This window comes from Periophthalmus magnuspinnatus, chromosome 15, assembly GCF_009829125.3.
Source record: "Periophthalmus magnuspinnatus isolate fPerMag1 chromosome 15, fPerMag1.2.pri, whole genome shotgun sequence".
In the NCBI taxonomy this organism is placed as follows: domain Eukaryota; kingdom Metazoa; phylum Chordata; class Actinopteri; order Gobiiformes; family Gobiidae; genus Periophthalmus; species Periophthalmus magnuspinnatus.
The window spans coordinates 31010814-31035045 of record NC_047140.1 but is presented as its reverse complement, the minus strand read 5'-3'; the positions used below and the strand labels follow the sequence as shown (position 1 = coordinate 31035045).

The following is a 24232-nucleotide window of genomic DNA, read 5'->3' as shown; positions in this document are numbered from 1 at the left end:
GTAGAGCGACACATTTAAAGAGGACCCACAGTGACATATTTAAAGAGGAGCCGTAGAGCGACGCATTTAAAGAGGAGCCGTAGAGCGACGCATTTAAAGAGGACCCATAGAGCGATGCATTTAAAGAGGAGCCGTAGAGCGACACATTTAAAGAGGACCCACAGTGACACATTTAAAGAGGAGCCGTAGAGCGACGCATTTAAAGAGGAGCCGTAGAGCGACACATTTAAGGAGGAACCAATGAGGGACACATTTAAGGAGGACCCATAGAGCGACGCGTTTAAAGAGGACCCATAGAGCGACACATTTAAGGAGGAGCCGTAGAGCGACACATTTAAAGAGGACCCATAGAGCGACACATTTAAACACGTTAACATTTTGAACTGGCCCGATATGAAAGAAGAGCCAGAGCAGGTTGTGATCTGGACGTTTGTGTTTGCAGAATGTCAGCTGATGAAGACAGAGAGGCCCAAACCAAACACCTTCATCATACGCTGTCTGCAGTGGACCACCGTCATCGAGAGGACGTTCCACGTGGACACTCCTGACGAAAGGTACACGCCATTTTATGAACACATTTTTTTTATACTATTATTTTTTTCATATTTTTTAGCAAAGAAAACATTTCAGATTTTGAATTTACTATTACATTTATATTTTTGCTCTGTTATTATAATATATTATGATGCAGGGGAGTCAACAGGGAGGGGGGCAAAGGGGTCTGTTGTCCGGGGCCCCAGGGTTTAAGGGGCCCAGAACAGGACTCTTAATTTCCTGTTAATTTATATTAGAGGGGGGGTCCATGTTGGGCTCCTTACTCCAGGCCCACAGACTGTATATAAATGGACATAGCTAACCTGCTAGCCGCCGCGTTCCAAACAGGAAGTGATCATGAGCCGCACTTCAGCTCCAGTGACAAAACTGTGTCCTCTCTCTGTCTCTGCTGCTTCAGACTCATTTTGGTCTTAAATGTTCGTATTAACCCTCTACATGATCCTGGGGTTTTTATTTCACTATTGTGTCTGTAAATCATGATATGAACATCTCTACACCCGAGTTCGCTCCCGCTAACATTAGCAACAGGTTTGATTGAGTAAAAAGTAAAAGTATTTTGCTTGATTTTGAGGCTTATAAAGCTTCAAATCTGGTGATTTTGATCAAGATTTGTGCAGAATTTTGCTCAACAGAAACAATAGATCTGCTTTTATTTGTATATTTCTGTTTGCTCAAACTACGACCGTGTTAAAAATAAATCGTCTTTTTCCGTAAAAAGTATACACTTACTTAAAATCTACATAAGTACAGTACTTTACTACTTGTACTTGGTTACATTCCACCACAGCAGGAGTAAAAGGTGAGGTAGAGAAGGTGGAGAGGAGAGGTGAGTTAAAGAGGAGCATATGGAGGAGGTGTAGAGGAGGAGACAGGTGAGGTGTAGCGGGTGTAGAGGAGGAGACAGGTGAGTTAAAGAGGAGTGTGTGGAGCGGGTGTAGAGGAGACAGGTGAGGTAAAGAGGAGATAGGTGGGGTAGAGAGGAGCGCGTGGAGCAGGCGTAGAGGAGACAGGTGAGGTAAAGAGGGTATAGAGGAGGAGACAGGTGAGTTAAAGAGGAGCAGGCGTAGCGGGCGTAGAGGAGACAGGTGAGGTAAAGAGGGTGTAGAGGAGGAGACAGGTGAGTTAAAGAGGAGTGTGTGGAGCGGGTGTAGAGGAGACAGGTGAGGTAAAGAGGAGATAGGTGGGGTAGAGAGGAGCGCGTGGAGCAGGCGTAGAGGAGACAGGTGAGGTAGAGAGGGTGTAGAGGAGGAGACAGGTGAGTTAAAGAGGAGCAGGCGTAGTGGGCGTAGAGGAGACAGGTGAGGTAAAGAGGGTGTAGAGGAGGAGACAGGTGAGTTAAAGAGGAGCGGGCGTAGTGGGTGTAGAGGAGACAGGTGAGGTAAAGAGGAGTGCGTGGAGCGGGCGGAGAAGAAGACCTTTCAAGTGGCGTCTTCATAAATTCTCCAGCTGCTCGGTTTGTTCCTGAGGAGCTGGAGATGAACAGCTTTCCCCGGCGGAGCACATATGCTGCGGCGGAGCTTTGAGTTTGTGTGCGCGGCAGCTGTCTGTTCAACTTCCCTTTTTCTTATGTGTCGCTTTAAAACGCAGCGCCGTAATCAAACAGGAAGCAGCGAGCATGTGTCCGGCTTAATGACTGACCGTTTTCCGCTGGTCAGCAAAAATAAAACGCCCCAGATGTTTAGCATAAAGAGTGTATTTCCTCCCATTGAAGTTCAGCGCGTAACTCTGTGCGGCGTACTGTACCGATCTGGCGAGGTTCCAGCTTTCCCAGCCGTTAGCGGAGAGAGGGGTGGCACGCGTTGGCATCGTGCCCGACTGTAGGAAAGCCCATTATCTCTCATTAGCAAAAAAACTCATTATACAAAAATACACTCTAACCATGAGAGGGAGCATCTCCACGGAGCCTGACCTTGAGCGAGTTTGCGATCGCGTTTCATGTAGGCGCCGCGCATCACACCCATCACTCCATTGTGGCGCATTAGCAAGTACGCCCTTGTTTTGGAGCGTGTAGGGTACGTTTAGAAGTAAAAAAGCCAGTCAGATCTTTAAAAAAACACACAGAGAAGCAGACAGCGCTGTTTAGGTTCAGACGGATGTGTTCTCCAGATCCCTCAAGGAAACATATGGGCAAAACAAAACATTACACACAGGGGTGATCTTCTGGGAGTCAAACGGGTTCATTACTACCATCCACCGCGGCTTCACACGGCAGACGCGTTTCAAAGTGTGCGCGCATAAATCCCAACTCGCTTTTGACGAGCGCTTAGGATTTGAGAATATTTGAATATCATCTTGGCTTCACCTCGATCGCGAGTTTACCGTGGCGTCCTAACCCCCGGCATGTGGCGCCCGCTTACGTTTGTTTGGAGGGGAGACGAGGAGGGAAACCTTTAGACATTCCGAAAGCTACCGGAGGATCAACCGACGCCGGGAATATTTGAAATTAAAATGGGAAATTGAATTCGCTTTTGATATTCATAAGCGGTTTTTAGATTGACGTTTGTAGTTTAAGACTGTTAGAGCGAAGAGGAGTGACGGCGAAATTAAAAAAATTCGTCGTTTGAAAACTGCAAAATGACATTTCGTTTTAAGGACAAAAACTTCAGCTTCGGATTTTTCCAAAAACGACGCAGCCAGACAAAAGTTTGGACACGCTTCTGTTTCAGTTTCTGCACAGTTTTTCTTTACATTTTCTACTTTCGACATGTTTCTTCATTATTAATTAAGTCTTTGTTCATGCTTTATTAAGGCTAAACAGGGTATAGTTAATATAAAGTCTTACCAAATATGTTTATAATGTCGCTCTGGAGTATAAGTACCAGCCAAAAATACATAATAATGAAGAAAAAAACGTATATAAGTTGAATTTTTGGGGAACAGAGAACAGACATTTAAAAGTTTATTTCACTGATGTTCACTGTAGTCTTACTTCTTCATCACAGTAATAACATAAGCTCTGGCTCATTTTACATAAATACACAAAACTGCACATGACGCACGGAAAATACACACAACACTTTGTCCTGCGAGTAAACAAACCCAAAACTTCATATTTTACTTCTCAGTTGTTTCTTATATAGAGCTCTGTCGGGTAAGACTTTGCACGAGCGTGAAAGACTAAACCGGGAAACAGGAAGTAGTTTTCACGACCTTAAACTAAACTTCTGATAAACTAAACATTTACAATATTATTCCAAATGAAAAATGATCACCTTTATGGTTTTATAAGTGAAGAGGAACAAAATAAGCGGAAATTAAATATGAAAACGATAAAAGAAAACGAGTCAAGTACATTTTCTTACAGGTATTACAAACACACCAGCGCCGTCTAGTGGTCAAACGAGTGAACTGAAACATGTATAATCAACTGTTACCGAACACGTACATGAAGCACAGACAGAACTGAACACGTGTCTGTTTGTTAACGTAAGATATTAACAGTTAATCAGATAAATAAAGAATAAAAACAAGCAAAAGTTTAGTCTAAATCTCACTATATATTTGAATAATTTAACATATAAGTCGCGTCTGAGTATAAGTCGCACCCCCGGACTAGGAAAACTAGGAAAAAAGTGACACTTATCGTCCGAAAAATACAGTTTATAGAGTTTTATTTAGTATTTAAATATGAATTCCAGTGTCAAATCCCTCAGCGTCTCGTCCGTTTGTTTTGTGAAGCTCAGACTCTTGACCTTCTATGAACTTCCTGATAAATTCTCCTGAAATGGTTTCACTTCCGCCGCGTCAGGGTCAGGAGACGTCAAAAGTGCAAACGACGATTCAGAGCAAAGAGGGAACAGGTTTGGAGCCACAGTGTTTTAAGTTTATTTCTGTTTGCTGTGTTTTGTTTGCGTCGGTCACAGTTTTGATGCTTCAGTGAGAATAATCCTGAAAATAAACACGACATTTACAGGGAAAAGTGTCCAAAGTTTTGCCTGGTCGTGTAAATATAACCGTCCGTCACACAGAGGGTCGTTATCTGGAAAAAAGTAAGTTATAAGTGTTTTTTTTTCTTGATTTTTTCTGCTTTCTACAGTTTAAGATCTCAGATATATGAAGTAAGATTTATAGAATTATGCAGCAAAGACAAAAAATAATAAAAACACTACTAAATATATTTTTTATATTTATATTTTATTTTTAAATCCTCAAAGTATTCACCCTTTGCTTTGTCGAAAAATATTTTGTATACTTTTTTCTTTTTAAACTGTTGAAAGTAGTAAAAAAAAGAAAAAAAAACACTGAACGAGAGGGCGTGTCCAAACTTTAACTGTTTATTTCTACTAATTTTGCTCATTTTTTGCTCATATATGAAGTAAGACATATGGAATTATACAGTAAAGAAAAAAAACAACAAAACAAAACACTAAAAATCAATATTTTTCGATAAATCAAAGGGGGGATCCCGTATTTTCCGGATTATAAGTCGCACGTTTTTTAATAGTTTGGCCTGGGATGCAACTTACACTCAGATGTGTTTTATATGTGAAATATGTTTTTTTCTTCATTATTTTGCATTTTTTGGCTGGTGCGATTTGAAAATAACATGTTAAAAAAAATATTTACTAGAGTTATTAAAAAATGTTCATTACTACATAATTCTATATATCTTACTTCATGTGTTTGACGTCTTCTGTGTGTATTTAAAATGTAGAAAGTAGTAAAAAAATGTAAAAAATCATGGAAGAAAAAGGCGTGTCCAAACTTTTGCCTGGTCGTGTTCTCGTGACGTACAGCCCGACGTCTTACCCTGCACTTTACGCCTCTACAAAAACTACACGAGAAGTTTTTGTGTTATTTAAGCCGTTTTTATTTCACAAAACACTGTCAGTTTGCAGTTTGGTGTTTTTAAATGTTCTGTTTGAATAAACTTGAATTGAAACATCAGAAAACTGCCTCATATCCATCATGATCGCACAGGAGCAGGTCTGTACACACTGAGCCACGGCTGGGCTCGTGCAGCAGGTGATAAACACACACAGGCACGGACGCACACACAGAGGCACGGACGCACACACACAGAGGCACGGACGCACACACACAGAGGCACGGACGCACACACACAGAGGCACGGACGCACACACAGAGGCACGGACGCACACACACAGAGGCACGGACGCACACACAGAGGCACGAACGCACACACAGAGGCACGGACGCACACACACACACACACACACACACTGTACACACTTTGGCTCAGCAGATGTTGAACAGTCGCCTCTAATGGAAAGTCAATGGGGAGGAACAGTGTTAGAAACAGAGGAGGAGAGTCCCCTTCACTGCAGGATGTACACAACACACAACACACACACAACACAACATATACACACAACACAACATACACACAACACACACAACACACACACAGATATATATACACACAGATACACAGTGTTAGAAACAGAGGAGGAGAGTCCCCTTCACTGCAGGATGTACACAACACACAACACATATACACACAACACACACACAGATAACACACAACATATACACACAACATGTACACAACATATACACACACACACAACACAGTGTTAGAAACAGAGGAGAAGTGTCCCTTCACTGCAGGATGTACACAACACACAACACAGACACAGACACACAACACACACACAACATATATACACACACAACAGACACACACGGACACACAACACACAACATATACACACAACACACACACACAACATATACACACAACACACACACAACATATACACACAACACACACACAACATATACACACAACACACACACAACATATACACACACACACAGACACACGACATATACACACATAACACACACAACACAGACACACAACACACACAGACACACAACATATACACAGACACACAACATATACACACACATATATACACACACACACATACATACACACAACATATACACACACATGCACACACACAAACTGGGCCTGGTTCACACAAAAACAGTAAATGGGCTCGACACACACACACACACACACACCCCCACACACACCTATATATACACACACACACAACATACACACACAACACACACACACAACATATACACACAGACAGACACACAACATATACACACAACACACACAACACAGACACAAGACACACACACAACATATATACACACACAACAGACACACACGGACACACAACACACAACATATACACACAACACACACACACACAACATATACACACAACACACACAACATATACACACACACAGATATATATACACACACACAGACACACGACATATACACACACATATATACACACACACATACATACACACAACATATACACACACATGCACACACACAAACTGGGCCTGGTTCACACAAAAACAGTAAATGGGCTCACACTCTCTCTCACACACACACACACACACACACATTAGTTCTGCTCCATGATCTTTGCTCATTTGTGTCTGTGTTTCAGCTCAAACACTTCTGTTCAGAGAGAAACATTTAACTGAGATCGACAGATATCGACTTTCAGATATCGACTTTCAGATATCGACTTTCAGATATCGACTTTCAGATATCGACTTTCAGATATCGACTTTCAGATATCGATTCAGCCGATATCCTGGTTGGACATAAAGTGACGGAACCAGCTTTTCTTTATTTTCTTTTAAAGTCTTTCCTGACTCTGGGTTAAATCGAGTCTTATTCTTCCCGTTCCATTTGGAGCGTCAGTGTTTCGTGTTTCGTGTGTGTGAGTCAAACGCACAAATCGCACAAATCGCACAAATCGCACGTCATGACACAATTTCCGGATCCTAATTGTCCTAGAAAGTCTCATAATGTTTGAACTTGCTGCTCTGTCGTTACTTGAGGGATTATTTTAGTTTTGGGGAAATAAAAGCCGTTTTCCGTGTTTTGACGTCAGGAATCGGCTGAAACGGCGACGGTTTTAATCTGAGAAACGTGTGGTTGTGTGACGCAGGGACGAGTGGACGGACGCCATTCAGACGGTGGCCGACAAGCTCCAGAGACAAGAAGAAGAACGGATCCAGTGCAGCCCCACCTCCAACATCGACAACATGGTGGAGGAGGAAATGGACATCTCCACCACGCACCACAAACGCAAGGTAACGCGACAAACGTGACGGAACCGGGCGATGGCGATTCAGTTTGTAAAGACGCCGCCGTTAAAGTGACGTTTGCGGGAATTTAAACGAGAAAAATATGTCGTTTCCTCGTGAAAAAACAGACCTGGAGTTGTGTTGTTTTTTTTTTTTCATTTACACATTTAACGCACAAACCTGCAGATTTACGCTCTTCTGTCAATCTGAAAACACTCCGTTCCACCTTGTGATGTCATCATGTGATACAGGAAGTGCTCCGCTGTGTTTTTAAACTCCACACACCTTCATTTCTAGAGTCATTTGGATCATTTTAGCTTCTGGAATTGCTGATTTATAAGGAACTAAAGGTAAAAGGAGCTGTTAAAACCTGTTGAAAACTACCACTTGATGACATCACGAGGTGGAACAGAGCGTTTTGAGCTTTGGAGATGTTACAGACTAATAATAAATGAAACAAAACACAACTCCAGGTCTGTTTTTGAGGAGGAAACAGCGTTAGATCATGGATTAAAGCTCACGAGAGTCACTTTCACGTAATATAGGACCTTTAGCGTCGGATGCTATCGCCGCCGTTAGCCTCGCGGTTGTTGACTTTCCATCACCGTAACTCCGCAGCCGATTGTGCTTCATGTAAATCCAAATGGCGTCTCAAAGCGGAGGCATGAGGCTCTTTAAATATGTTACTGTCATCACGGTCATGTGCTCACGTCGCCCTCGAAGACGACCAATCAGAGCGCAGTTACTCAACGCGTCAAAGGAAAAATAAGGATGGATGTGTAAAATAGAGATGGTTGTGTGAAAAACGGTAAAAGTACAGGCTGATACTTCCTTTAACGTGATTTTATGGCTAAAAAAGAATAAAAGTCTAGACGAGCGATAATGGTCTATAATGTGCTCAGGCCTTAAAGGGTTAAACGGTCTCTATGCAACATTAAAATAAATAAATAGATAAATAAATAGATAAATAACTGCACAGGTCAAACAGGAAGTGATCATGAGCAGGAAGTGATCGTGAGCGCGCTTCCTGCTCCATTGACTCTGGCTCCAATTCACTTTCTGTTGAAAAAACGTGGCTCCTCTGTAACTGCTGCTTCAGAGGAGAAGAGGAGAAAGGGAAAGGAGGAAAGAAAGAAGAGAGGGACAGGCAAGGAGAGGAGGAGGAGGAGAGCGGGCGAGGACGAGAGGAGGAGAGGAGAGGAGGAGAGATGGAGAGAAGGAGGAGGACGGAGAGGACAGAGAGGAGGAGAGGACAGAGGAGATGAGAAGAGGAGAGATGGAGAGAAGGAGGAGGACAGAGAGGAGAGGAGAACAGGAAAGGAGGAGAGGGAGAGAGGGGGACTGCTGTCAGACTCATCATTTTGGTCTTAAATGTTCATATTGACCCTCTACGTGATCCTGTTTTTTTTCTTTTTTTGTTATATATATAGTTTTTTTAGTTTATGTTTTAAATTTTTTTTTCCATTGGAGCTATTTTGAGTTTTTATTTATTTATTTATTTTTTAAATTCTATTTAGAGTTTTTTTTTAGTTTTTTTGGGGGGGGTTATTTTGATTTTTTTTTCTTTTTTTTTGGTTATTTTGAGGCTTGTTTTTTTTCTTTTTTTTGTTATTTTGAGTTTTTTTTTTTTAAATGTTGTTATTTCAGACTCATTCTGGTCTTAAATGTTCGTATTAACCCTCTACATGATCCTGGGGTTTTTATTTCACTATTGTGTCTGTAAATCAAGATATGAACATTAATAACAGACAAATCCGGCGTCTTCTTTCGAACTCCTTTCCTTATCTTCAACAGCCTCGCTCTGGATTGGCTCTCTGGTTGCTATGACACTCCCTCTGCTCCACATTAGCCGCTATAACTGCTAGCCTGTCTGTGTTTTTTTGTGGCGTTTGTTTCGTAGACGATGAGCGACTTCGATTACCTGAAGCTTCTCGGTAAAGGAACGTTCGGCAAAGTCATCCTGGTCCGAGAGAAGGCCAGCGGGAAGTACTACGCCATGAAGATCCTGAAGAAAGAAGTCATCATCGCCAAGGTGCGCGCGGTTCGGTGTCGATTTGGTGACGCTAACTGTAGGCACTGCTCTGTCTGAAGCTCTGTTAGTTTAATCTGAGGTTTGTTTTAACACAATCCGACCAGAAAGAACTACAACAGGTGAACTGGTTTGTGCCGTTAAACAAGTTCCTCTCAAATTACATCACAGTCACAAGCTAGTTAGCATTAGCATTAGCATTAGCCAACAGTTTTTCACAGTCACCGTTCACTTTTTTTATGTAAAACTCCTGAAAATGTGCCGTTTGAATCCATTCTGTTTTGTTTTTTCTCGAGTTTTCAGACAGATCTTAAAACTTTTTCGGTAACTGCTGAACATTCTGCCATAGACATACATGTAGATCACCCCCAGCGTGACGTCACTGCAGAGTATCAGTTGGATTTTTTTCCTTCCGAGGGCCATGTTTGAACGTTTTTTTTAATTTAAATTCAAATTTTTATCTCAAACAGGATGAAGTGGCGCACACGCTCACAGAAAGTAGAGTACTGAAGAACACCAGGCATCCGTTTCTCACCGTGAGTATCAAAAAAACTCAAACACGTGTCGTTACAGTCGATCGAGTTCAGCGATTAAATCCACCCTACTGAGCTTGTGTCTCTATGGTTCTCATCTCTGTTATAATTTACACATTTTAAATCACAATATTCATCTGAAACGACTTAATAAAACAAACAAATCCGCTCATTTCAAGTTAAAAAACTGCAGTGTCCAATGGAGCTGACGTCGCCGTAAACGTCGTCACAGTAAAGAGGCGTGGAGCTGCAGCGCCCCCTATGGACAGACGCACGTCGCACTAGAGCAGAGAGTTTTTTACATTTGGACCAAAATGACGACGCGACGCTGCAGAATCAACGAGTATCAACGATTAAGAAAATAAAACTGGAGAAGGAAGTGAGGACGACACAGTCATGAGAGGAGACGAGAGAGGAGACGAGAGAGGAGACGAGAGAGGAGACGAGAGAGGAGACGAGAGAGGAGACGAGAGAGGAAAGGAGAGAGGAGACGAGAGGAGACGAGAGAGGAGACAAGAGAGGAGACGAGAGAGGAGACGAGAGAGGAGACGAGAGAGGAGACGAGAGAGGAAAGAGAGGAAAGGAGAGAGGAGATGAGAGAGGAGACGAGAGAGGAGACGAGAGAGGAAAGAGGAGAGGAGACGAGAGAGGAAAGAGGAGAGGAGACGAGAGAGGAAAGAGGAGAGGAGACGAGAGAGGAAAGAGGAGAGGAGACGAGAGAGGAAAGAAGAGAGGAGACGAGAGGAAAGAAGAGAGGAGACGAGAGAGGAGAGAGGAGACGAGAGAGGAGACGAGAGAGGAGACGAGAGAGGAGACGAGAGAGGAGACGAGAGAGGAGACGAGAGAGGAGACGAGAGAGGAGACGAGAGAGGAGACGAGAGAGGAGACGAGAGAGGAGACGAGAGAGGAAAGAAGAGAGGAGACGAGAGAGGAGACGAGAGAGGAAAGAAGAGAGGAGACGAGAGGAGACGAGAGAGGAAAGAAGAGAGGAGACGAGAGAGGAGAGAGGAGACGAGAGAGGAAAGGAGAGAGGAGACGAGAGAGGAGAGAGGAGACGAGAGAGGAGAGAGGAGACGAGAGAGGAAAGGAGAGAGGAGACGAGAGAGGAAAGGAGAGAGGAGACGAGAGAGGAGAGAGGAGACGAGAGAGGAAAGGAGAGAGGAGACGAGAGAGGAGAGAGGAGACGAGAGAGGAAAGGAGAGAGGATACAAGAACGAGGAGATGGGTGTGGGCGTGTCACAGTGGGCGTGTCCAGGTGGAGGTTAAACGCGGTTAGATCGACAAAACGGCGTCTTAAAAACAACCGATTAAAGCTTAAACTCAAACACGAATCAGTCCAAACACAACCCCGGGACGGCGAACGCCAAGAAAACTACTAGAACACGATGAAAACCTCTGAAAACTCAATTTTTCAGCCTAGAATCTTTCCGTTAAACTCCTTAAACATTTTTGAAACGCTCTCTCTGATCGCACATCTGTAAAGTCGCCCCGCCCCTTTTTTCCCGGCTGCCGTCGCGCTGATCTATACGTACGGCGTCTCCCAGGGCTAATTAAGCGTTTCACACACTATTGTTCTACATTAAGGAGCGCATCTGTTGGCTAGCTGCTCCTCGCCGCGCACACGGACACAAACGCACACACACGAACGCACGCACACACGCTCGCCGTTCGGAGAATAATTACCGCTCACATCAGAGTTCGCGCCTCATACCACACCTGCAGCCACAAAGAGACCCCTGTACAACTGCGCTTTTGTTTCGCCGCTTCACAACACGCGTACTCCGATCTTTAATAACCGACACAAGCTCGCGCCGCCGAGTTATGAATGATCATGTTTTGCCCGCTCCCGTCGCGTTTACTTAGACCCCAGAAAAGGCGAGAAAAGGCGAGGAAAAAGGCGGCCTGCTGGGGGCCAAATCGCTCGCTCATTCACGGCTAAATTACGAAAACTCGACGAAATTGAAACACGACAATTGGTTCTATTCAGGTCGCCCCGGACTCGTGCCCCGCGAACCCGAAACGCAAAGTTGTTTTGTCGAGGGAAATTGGCATCAAAACATCTACGTTTGTCTGGATTTAAAACAATGCGAGGTCACGTGACGCGTCGGGTTTGTTTTGATGCCGCTTCACATGTTCGGAGTGTGTGTTATTGTTGTGTTATTGTTGTGTTATTGTTGTGTGTTTGTCGTTGCAGTCGCTCAAGTACTCGTTCCAGACAAAAGACCGGCTCTGCTTCGTTATGGAGTACGTAAACGGGGGAGAGGTAAGAACACGCTCCGGCGCCGCGTGCGAAAAAAAACCTTAAGCGCCGGGAGTTTTGTCAGTTGAACCGCAGCGACGAAACGGGGACGACGATTACACTCAAATCTACACTCAACTACGTGTACTACGACTTTTGTGGCGTATTTTTAAAGGTCCTACGTCACACAAAATGGACTTTTACGAGGTTTGAGTCGCTCTGATGTTGTTTCCTCTTCAAAAACAGACCTGGTGTTTTGTTTCATTCACACGTTTGACAAAAAAAACAAAAAAACAACCAAAAAAATGCTCTGTAAAAGTAAAAGTATCACATGAAACTTACTACTCTACTTAAGTTATATTATTTATGTTTTCTGTGTACTTAAAGCAGAGGCGTCAAACTCATTTTCATCAACAAAAAGGTCAAAGGTCAGATGTAACTGTAAGATAAATGTGACTAAATTTAACCAAATGTAAAATAAATGCAGCTACTTTTTAAACTTCTATATTTATTACTTGTTGCCGTGTTGTATACAAGTATCTCTAAAGTAGATAGTATTTTTAAGCGTATCTTTTTTAACTTTATGCCCATATTTGTTCTTATTCAGTGTTTTATGTTGCACTTTATCGACAAAGAAAGTTCCTAGTTTGTTCACTGATAACGGCAATAAAAAGTCTGATTCTGATTATTCAAGTTTCAAATATCACACATGGATTTGCACAGATATTAAAAACTGTCTGTGTAACTGTATCTCCTGATGAACTGAAGTTTTAAGAGTCATACCTTTTAATTTACTTTGTCGCGGGCCACATAAAATGACGTGTCGGGCCACATTTTGCCCACGGGCCTTGAGTTTGACACAGAGTAAAAAGTAAAAGTATTGTGCAGAGGTTTTTGGAACAATGAAAGTGTCAAATGTAGTGATTTTGATAAAGAATTTAGCAAATTTTATGCGATTCAATCCATCTGTTTCAATCCGTTCCACCTTGTGATGTCATAAAGTGGTAGTTTTCAAGTGAACAGCCCCTTTTACCGTTAGTTTAGTTGAGATTCAAAGCTGAAATGATCCAAATGATTCTAGAAATGAAGGTGTGTGGAGTTTAAAAACACAGCGGAGCACTTCCTGTATCACCACATGATGACATCACAAGGTGGAACAGAGTGTTTTCAGCCTAAATCTGCAGGTTTGTGTGTGACGAGGAAACGTTAAAACAGATCAGAGTCAGTGTAACATGGACCTTTAAAAGACAGAATTTCAGATTTCTAGTTGTAGTAATTTGTTTTTTATCTATTTCTGCAGAATCGTTCAGACAGATCAGTGTAAAGTTTCCGTTTGTTTGCTCCTAAAACTCAAAAATCACCAAACGCCGCCTCGTGTGTCTCCGCTTCAATCTATTTATGAACACACCTATGGGGCAGATCCGGCCAGGACGACGCTCCCAAACTAAATGAGTTTGGAATCTCCAGCTTTTCCATTTCTCAGATTTTTAATCGGGACGTTTTCGCAATCTTGGTTTATTCCCTGGGAGTCGCTGTCACCTGCTCCCCCCCCTCCCCCCCCCTCCCCCCCCTGTAACTCCGAGACAGTTGAGCCAGAGCTGGCACGAGGAAAGACACACGGCCCACAACAGCAGAACGCACGCACACACACACACACAAGTATACACACACAAACGCACGCCGCTGACACACACATACACCGCTGACACACACACACGTACACCCCCATGCACACACGCACACACACACAAGTATACACACACAAACACAGAAATGCCGCTAACACACACACACGCACAAGTATACACACACAAATACACGCCGCTGACACACACACAGACGCACGCCGCTGACACACACATACATACACACACACGCTGCTTACACACACACACGTACACCCCCACACAAGTATACACACACACACGCATGCCGCTGACACACACACACACACACACACCCCTACGCACGCACGCCGCTAACACACAAACACACACAGAAACGCACGCCGCTAACACACACACACACACGTACACCCCCACACCCCAACGCACGCCGCTGACACACACACACATACATACACACACACTCGCCGCTAACACACACGTACACACCCCAACGCATGCTGCTAACACACACACACACACACGTACACACACACAAACGCACGCTGCTGACACACAAACACACAAACGCACACACCAACGCACGCTGCTGACACACACACACACACACACACACTTTTTACTGGACACATTCTGGACACACACTCTCGTAGTCACACACCCCATTACGGAGCTGCCACAGTCGCAGCTGCCAGTGCACTGATGAAGCCCACCTGTCGTGTTACCTCCCTCCATCTGAGAGCGGCGGTCCGCACGCATCACTCCAGCCGCCATATGCAAACCGGCGCTGGAATAATGGAGAGGTGCGCGTCCCCAGGTCTCACGGGTAATTTGTACAACTTGACTCATGCGGCACGGCGGGCGGGTGTCATGGCCGCCTGCAGCTGGATGACGGAGGGAGGGAGGGAGCGGCGAGGGACGGAGGGAGGGAGGGAGCGGCGAGAGACACGAGGGACGGAGGCTGGAAACTTCAAACGTGGAGGTGTTTTAGCTGAAGTACAGTTTGACATGTTCACATCTGAGCCAAGACGACACAAATCTAACAAAGTAGAAGTATTAAAGTACTGTACTTAAGTAAAAGTTTTAAGTATCTGTACTTTACTTTAAGGGTCGATATTACGCAAAACTGACTCTTCTGAGGTTTAAGTCGTGTTCTAATGTTGTTTCCTCCTCAAAAACAGACATGGAGTTTGTTTTGTTTCATTCACACACTTTATTATTAGTCTGTAACATCTACAAACTTCAAAACGCTCTGCTCCACCTTGTGATGTCATTAAGTGGTAGTTTTCAAGTGAACAGCTCCTTTTACCTTTAGTTCAGTCGAGATTCTGGGACTGAAATTACTAAACAAATGATTCTATAAATGAAGGTGTGTGGAGTTTAAAAACACAGTGGAGCACTTCCTGTATCACCACATGATGACATCACAAGGTGGGACAGAGCGTTTTCAGTTTGAGAGAAGAACTCAGCCTAAATCTGCAGGGTTTGTGTGTTAAACATGTGAATGAAACAAAAACACGACTCCAGGTCTGTGTGTGCCGAGGAAACAGAAAATAGTGTAATACGGTGCTACATTTTACAGAGTGTACTTTTTACTTTTACTTCAGTACATTTAAGAGCAGTATCTGTACTTTCTACTCCACTACATTTTTTTTAACTGGACTGAAAAGTAAAAGTATTTTTATTTTTGTGTGAGACCTGCTGAAAACGCTGAGGTTTAGTTTAACATGTTCAGAATTTGAGAAAAAACTAATAAAAAAATAACAGAAAGAAATGATTGATTCAAAAATACTTTCACTTTTTACTCTTTAAGTACATTTTAAATGGGTACTTTAATACTTTTGCTTAAGTAGATTTTTTCATGTGATACTTTTACTTGAGTATTTTGTTGCTCTGAAATCTGATGTGATACTTTTACTTAAGTAACAAAATGGAGGAGAACTTCATCCACTGATGGAAAATGTGATTTAATACACCTAAACCAGGACTAAACCAGGACTAAACCAGGACTAAACCAGGACTAAACCAGGTCTAAACCAGGTCTAAACCGGGTCTAAACCGGGACTAAACCGGGACTAAACCGGGACTAAACCAAGACTAAATCAGGACTAAATCGGGACTAAACCGGGACTAAACCGGGACTAAACCAGGTCTAAACCAAGACTAAACCAGGACTAAACCGGGACTAAACCGGGACTAAACCGGGACTAAACCAGGAGTAAACCAGGACTAAACCAGGACTAAACCAAGACTAAACCAGGACTAAACCAGGACTAAACCAGGTCTAAACCAGGTCTAAACCAGGACTAAACCAGGTCTAAACCAGGTCTAAACCAGGTCTAAACCAGGTCTAAACCAGGTCTAAACCAGGACTGAACCAGGTCTAAACCAGGTCTAAACCAGGTCTAAACCAGGACTGAACCAGGTCTAAACCAGGTCTAAACCAGGTCTAAACCAGGTCTAAACCAGGTCTAAACCAGGTCTACACCAGGACTAAACCAGGTCTAAACCAGGTCTAAACCAGGTCTAAACCAGGTCTAAACCAGGTCTAAACCAGGACTAAACCAGGTCTAAACCAGGTCTAAACCAGGACTAAACCAGGTCTAAACCAGGTCTAATCTTTCTGAGGGGGGCGTCTCTTTAACTTGACTAGTGTTTTGATTAAACCGTTGATTTGGCCGTGTCACCAAACTCCGCTCAGGACGGTGCCAACGCCGCCCAGAGGGTAGCGGCGGAGAGGTATATGTGCCGGATGAGGCGCCAGCTGCCGCGCGCCGCCGCCCCTCCCTCCTCCGAGACGCCCCCCCTCTTCCCGACGCCGCCCCTCCGCTATCTATCATCTCAATATGGTGCGGGCGGCCAGTTTGTGTTTTGCTAATTTCCTCCAATAAATCAGTAATTATTGCTGCGCTGTCCCCGCTGTCCCCCTCCCTCTGCTCTTCCTCTGCTCTTCCTCTGTCCCCCTCCCTCTGCTCTCCCTCTGCTCTTCCTCTGTCTCCCTCCCTCTGCTCTTCCTCTGTCTCCCTCCCTCTGCTCTTCCTCTGTCCCCCTCCCTCTGCTCTTCCTCTGTCCCCCTCCCTCTGCTCTTCCTCTGTCCCCCTCCCTCTGCTCTTCCTCTGTCCCCCTCCCTCTGCTCTTCCTCTGTCCCCCTCCCTCTGCTCTTCCTCTGTCCCCCTCCCTCTGCTCTTTCTCTGTCCCCCTCCCTCTGCTCTTCCTCTGTCCCCCTCCCTCTGCTCTTCCTCTGTCCCCCTCCCTCTGCTCTTCCTCTGTCCCCCTCCCTCTGCTCTTCCTCTGTCCCCCTCCCTCTGCTCTCCCTCTGCTCTTCCTCTGTCCCCCTCCCTCTGCTCTTCCTCTGTCCCCCTCCCTCTGCTCTTCCTCTGCTCTTCCTCTGTCCCCCTCCCTCTGCTCTTCCTCTGCTCTTCCTCTGTCCCCCTCCCTCTGCCGTTCGTCCTGTCCCCTCGTCCCTCGTCTTCCTCTCTTCTCTCTCTCCGCAGCTGTTTTTCCATTTGTCCAGAGAGAGAGTTTTCTCCGAGGAACGAACGCGATTCTACGGCGCCGAGATCGTGTCTGCGCTGGACTATCTGCACTCGACCAAGATAGTGTACAGAGACCTGAAGGTGAGAGGTCAGAGGTCACGGGGTCATGGGGCCAGAGCTAAATCAGGACTAAACTGGGACTGAACCAGGACTACACTAGGACTAAACTGGGACTAAACTAGGACTAAACTGGGACTAAACTGGGACTAAACTAGGACTAAACTAGGTCTAAATTAGGTCTAAACTAGGTCTAAACCAGGACTAAACTAGGACCAGGACTAAACCAGGACTAAACTAGGACTAAACTAGGACTAAACTAGGACTAAACCAGGACTAAACTAGGACTAAACCAGGACTAAACCAGGACAAAACTAGGACAAAACCAGGTCTAAACCAGGACCAGGACTAAACTAGGACTAAACCAGGACTAAACTAGGACTAAACCAGGACTAAACTAGGATTAAACTAGGTCTAAACCAGGACTAAATCAGGACTAAACTGGGACTAAACCAGGACCAGGACTAAACTAGGTCTAAACTGGGTCTAAACCAGGACTAAACCAGGACTAAACTAGGTCTAAACTGGGTCTAAACCAGGACTAAACCAGGACTAAACCAGGACTAAACCAGGACTAAACTAGGACTAAACTAGGGGTCATGGGGTCAGAGGTCAGAGGTCGGCCACATATCTTTATATTGTGAGAATGATCCCTCAGCTCCAACAATATGAACGTCTGAATGTCTCTCCCCACTCCTCATCCTCCTCATCCCTGTTTCACAGTTTTCTGTTCTGTTGAGTGAAACATTTGTAAAAAGAAAATCTACGTTTGTTTGTGACTTTTACTCTCAAACATTTTAGGAGCTAAGACTTTATTCCACTTTTACAAATACAGAGTAAAAGCCAAAGTCAAATCTGTAACTGGGCAGAAAGTTGTAAGAGTGAAGACGTTTGGCTGCTCGTCCAAGGCGCTTCTTCAGTTCGGGATGCTAATAGCCAGTATGCTAATAGCCAGTATGCTAATAGGTGTGAGATCCTCCATTAGGGGCCTGAATGATTATGCTAAACACGACCGAGGCACAGTTCATTAGCCCTCGCCAAGAAACAAAAACTAAACAAACAGGTGCGTTAGCTTCAGCGTCGTTAGCTCCTCCTTCAGACAGATATAAGGCAGTGTCCAGCAGAAATCTGACCAGAACTGAAGAAGCGGCCGAACGTCTTCACTCATACAACATTTTGTCCAGTTGACAGATTTAACTTTGGCTTTTGCTAATGATTAGCATCGTAAAAGAACATTTCAAATTTGTAACTGGACAAAAACGTTTGGCCGCTTCTTCAGTTCTGGTCAGATTCCTGCTGGACACCGCCGTATTAGGACGAGCTAACGACGCTGAAGCTAACACACCTGTTTGTTTATAGTTTGTTTGTTCGGCTCGATCTAATGAACTGTGCCTAGGTCATGTTTAGTGTAATCATTCAGGCCGCTAATGGATGATCTCACACTTGTTAGCATCCTGACTAGCACCATTGTTCTCTTTGTTTCCTTTGTTTGCTTTGGGTCTGAGGATGGAGTTATAAACGGGAGATAAATGACGATTCCTGTTCAGAGATGGATTGTCTTTCTTAACAAAAACGTCCTCTTTACGTCTTTAACTTGATTATTATTACTCGCATAAACAGTATTTGTTCGAGTGTGTTCTGTTTCTTTTTTGAATCTCGAGCTAATGACAAAAAAAAAGAGACGACGCGATGAGAAAATGTGTATTTGTTTGCGATTTGGGACGAGGCCGAGGACAGAGGTGCCCTGCCTCTGGCCTCGGCCCCAGAAAGTCTCACCAGCCAAGAAACGAAACCAAAACAGCCCATAGTGAAACAAAAGCGTGACGTTTATTTGCCTTTAAATGCCTCTAGTGCCCCCTGTGGTCCAGAGTGGTACTAACGGCCTTTCCTCATGTCTCCCGAGCGCGTAATCATCGGCTTTTACGTCTGAATTTCTATCAGCGAGACTCATTTTTGTTTGCTTTGTTTTGCAGTTAGAAAACCTGATGCTCGACAAAGACGGGCACATCAAGATCACGGATTTTGGCCTGTGTAAAGAGGGAATCACAGACGCCGCCACCATGAAAACCTTCTGTGGAACGCCGGAGTATCTCGCCCCCGAGGTAACGCCTCTCCTCCGCTCCCTTCGCTCGCTTCCATTGTTCTTCCTCACACTTCCTCTCGCTGCACTTTGGCTTTCTCCGAAACGTTACATCATTTATACAGTTATAGTTCAGCCTTTTGTCTCGAGGAATGTTTCTGGGAATGTTTTTAGTCCGATTGGAATTAAAACTGGAATCATCCACAAAAAACGACATTTTACTTTTTCTGTTTACAAATTTATAAACCAGGACTAAACCGGGACTAAACCAGGACTAAACTAGGACTAAACCAGGACTAAACCAAGACTAAACCAAGACTAAACCAGGACTAAACCAGGTCTGAACCAGGTCTAAAACGGGACTAAACAGGGACTAAACAGGGACTAAACCGGGACAAAACCAGGACTAAACCGGGACTAAACCAGGACTAAACCAGGACTAAACTAGGACTAAACCGGGACCAAACCAGGACTAAAACCGGGACTAAACCAGGACTAAACCAGGACTAAACCAGGACTAAACTAGGACTAAACTAGGACTAAACTAGGACTAAACCAGGACTAAAACCGGGACTAAACTAGGACTAAACCAGGACTAAACTAGGACTAAAACAGGACTAAACATGGACTAAACCGGGACTAAACCGGGACTAAACATGGACTAAACATGGACTAAACATGGACTAAAACCAGGACTAAAACCAGGACTAAAACCAGGACTAAAACCAGGACTAAAACCAGGACTAAACCAGGACTAAACCAGGACTAAACCAGGACTAAACATGGACTAAACAAGGACTAAACATGGACTAAACATGGACTAAACATGGACTAAACCAGGACTAAACCGGGACTAAACATGGACTAAACAAGGACTAAACAAGGACTAAACATGGACTAAACATGGACTAAACCAGGACTAAACCGGGACTAAACATGGACTAAACAAGGACTAAACAAGGACTAAACAAGGACTAAACATGGACTAAACTGGGACTAAACTGGGACTAAACCAGGACTAAACCAGGGGTCACATGGTCACATACCTCTACATTGTGAGAATGGTCCCTCAGCTCCAACATTATTCTGAATGTCTCTCCCCTCTCCTCCCCCGTTTCAGTTCTGTTGAGTGAAACATATGGAACATTTGTAATAAGAAAATACAGGTTTGTCTGTAACTTTCACTGTGTGTCCCTCAGGCCTCCAGGTACAAGCCTCTGAAACATCATTTTTACAGTTATACTTTAGCTTTGTATTTCAAGGAATGTTTGTGGGAAAGGTTTTAATTCCTTCTTGGACGAGGCGATTGAAATATAAAACTGGATGCAGCTACAGAAACATAATTTAACTTTTTCTGTTCACAAATTCCACTACAAGACAACAAACATTTACTATTTTTGGTAGTAATATTATAACTACACTGCAAACGTTTTAGCTCAACCAAAGAGCCAATCAGGAGCGAGGCTGTTGAAGGTACCTCCCCTTCCCTTAGCAACGCTGTCAATCAAACCTGTTGCTAACGCTAACAGGAGCGACCTCGGGGAAAGAAGGAAGAAGAGGGTTAATACGAACATTTAAGACCAAAATGAGTCTGAAGCAGCAGAGACAGAGAGAGGGGACAGATTTGAAAAAAAATAAAAATAAAAAAAAAATAGACAAAATAAAACTTCAAAATAACTAAAAAAAAAACAAAAAACAAAAAAAACCACCTCAAAATAACTTTTAAAAAAAAACTCAATATAACAAATCATAAAATAAATCAACTCAAAATAACAAAAAAACCCTCAAAATAACAAAAAATAAATAAAAAAATAATTCAAAATAACTAAAAAAATGAAGATAATAAACAAAAAAATGTATTAATAAACTAAAAATAACTTAAAAAAACAAAACAAAAAAACGACTCAAAATAAAGAACTCAATAAAAAAAAAAACCTGCAAAAAAAGAAAAAAAAAAACCTCAAAATAAATAAAAAATAAATAAATGAACCCAGGATCATGTAGAGCGAGTTAATACGAACATTTAAGACCAAAATGAGTCTGAAGCTGCAGAGACAGAGAGAGGACACAGTTTAGCTAGGTTAGCAGGTTAGCTCTGGAGAAGTCGCCTTTTCTCAAACATTCTCGTAACATTCAAACCAAAATATAACTTCTTTGACCTGAGTTCATTTAGAGCTCGGTGCAGGACACGGCTCCAGATTCGTCTTTGTGAAGTTTGGTCAAAGCGTTTGGTTCTGACAGGTGAGGGGAGGAGCTAGTGGAAAAAATAACGCCTCAATGTTTTGTGTTTTTTTTACAATCCCGGTAAAACTGCATCAGGAATGTGCTAAAACTGCACTTAAACTCAACTGTTCTCCACAGTGGTAATTTGACAAACTTATAAATGTCTTAAAGGTTCAAGTTTGTTTGGGAGATCACACTTCCGTCCTGTTCAATTTTTAATCTGCTCTTTTGGCGGCCATTTTGTATCGTTTTCATTTTAGACAATAAACTCCAAAACAAAAATTGTGATATATATTATGTATTTTTAAGGTCCTATATTAAACAAAACTGACTCTTGTGAGCTTCAAAGCACGTTATAATGTTTGAGTCACACTTTATCATTAGTCTGTAACATCTCCAAAGCTCAGAACACTCTGTTCTACCTTGTGATGTCATCAAGTGGTAGTTTTCAAGTTAACTCCCCCTCCTTTTACCTTTAGTTCGGTCGAGATAAGTGGCAATTCCAGGTCTGAAATGATCTAAATGATTCTAGAAATGAAGGTGTGTGGAGTTTAAAAACACTTCCTGTATCACCACATGATGACATCACAAGGTGGAACAGAGCGTTTTCAGTTTGAGAGAAGAACTCAAGCCTAAATCTGCAGGTTTGTGTGTTAAACGTGAGTAAATTAAACAAAAAAACACAACTCCAGGTCTGTTTGTGACGAGGAAACATTAAAACAGATCAGAAAACGCCGTAATATGGGCCCTTTAAGGTAATATGGGCCCTTTAAGTAGTAAAAAAGTTAACGGGACCAAACCACATTCCCCTGAACACACCACAGCGACACCAAAGCCTCCCCTCGTTGTGTGACCTCTAACCCCCAGAGACGAGTCCAGTCGGGTTTGTTTTTTTAACGTGTTGGAGCCGCGTGAGTGAGAAACGCCTCAGTTGCGTTGGCTGTTGTGTGACTAAACCGAGTTCTGTAAAACTGCGCAGATTGTCTGAGGCTTTGTACTACATAAAAGCATCTGCGCATCCACGGGCGGTCCGTCCATTAGGCAGCGAGTCTGGATCGATTGGGACGGCCCCCCTGAACCGCGGAACGCACCGAGACCGCCGCTCCACACGCGCGCGACGCTTTTATATAGATGTATGAAGTAGTTCTAGGCAGGTCGGTCTCAAAACGTTTATTTTAGAGAATTTTATGCATCGATTAACGCCACTATTAATGCTCTGAGTGTGTATTTTTACTCTGCTGGAGATCTTGGCCGTGAGCTGGTTAAAAAACACGCATTCGGATATTCATACTTCTAACACGTTCTTGTAGATTCGCCGCAGCTGTCCACCAGAGAGCTTTTCTACGCCGCTTCCTACTAAGATGAACTAGAGAGGTGCGCGGGACTGTGGGTGGAGGCGATGTGGAGATGAGGGAGCTCCATATAGAGAGTACGCCACTTGAAAAAGTATGGAGGACAATTTGGCGCAGTATTTTGTGCTTTTTTCCCTCCCGTGGCGTGCCAAAAGCTGATTGGAGGCTGTTGGTTCTTTTTCACAGGATGTGCGTTTATGCGCGTGTGTTTATGTGTGTGTTTATGTGTGTGTGGTGCAGTAGAAAGTGCGGGCTAAAGCGAGGCAGATGGCGGCAGATGGGCGAGGTTGGAGGAAGGTGCTCGGAAAAAACCTGGAAATCTACACCAGCGCCGCCGCCACTCGCCCGCCTCACGCTCTGCCCGCCCGCCCGCATGTAAAAATAACACTGCTCCCTCTGAGCCAAGTTACAGAGAGGCAGAGGAGTAAAAGGAGGAAGAGTACGACGAGGAAGAGGACAGGGGACACGAGCGAAAGGTCCTGTGTCATTAGAGACGTGTGCAGATGATCCAGGGACATAACGAGTGAGATCTGAACAACAAAACAACAAAACATTATAAGTGCACACAAAACAGAATAAATACACACATTTAACATTATATATATGTATATATACACACACACACACACACACACACCCCTATCATTATAAATACAGATACAGCGTCTTAAAAGTCTCATCTTTTCACAAACGACACAAAGACGTTACTTTTACTTAGGTCTTAATATTTGTAAAAACTGATACATTAGAATTTAACTCCATGAAAAGCACAAGGTGTGTGTGGTGGAGGTGTGTGTGTGGTGGAGGTGTGTGTGTGGTGGAGGTGTGTGTGGTGGTGGAGGTGTGTGTGGTGGAGGTGTGTGTGGTGGAGGTGTGTGTGGTGGTGGAGGTGTGTGTGGTGG

At 43.7% G+C, this 24232-nt stretch overlaps 1 protein-coding gene across 2 annotated transcripts in view; it reads left to right on the top strand.

The window, feature by feature from the left end:
- Positions 1–24232, top strand: part of akt3a (v-akt murine thymoma viral oncogene homolog 3a) — a 92305-nt gene that overhangs the window by 55849 nt on the left and 12224 nt on the right. The window contains exons 4-10 of one of the 2 annotated variants that reach the window (XM_033979378.2): positions 443–554; positions 7518–7662; positions 9557–9688; positions 10156–10221; positions 12413–12481; positions 17577–17699; positions 19649–19777. In XM_033979378.2, the coding sequence (XP_033835269.1) occupies positions 443–554; positions 7518–7662; positions 9557–9688; positions 10156–10221; positions 12413–12481; positions 17577–17699; positions 19649–19777 (776 nt within the window). The remainder of the gene's footprint in view (positions 1–442; positions 555–7517; positions 7663–9556; positions 9689–10155; positions 10222–12412; positions 12482–17576; positions 17700–19648; positions 19778–24232) is intronic. The other variant, XM_055227098.1, reaches the window with a different exon arrangement.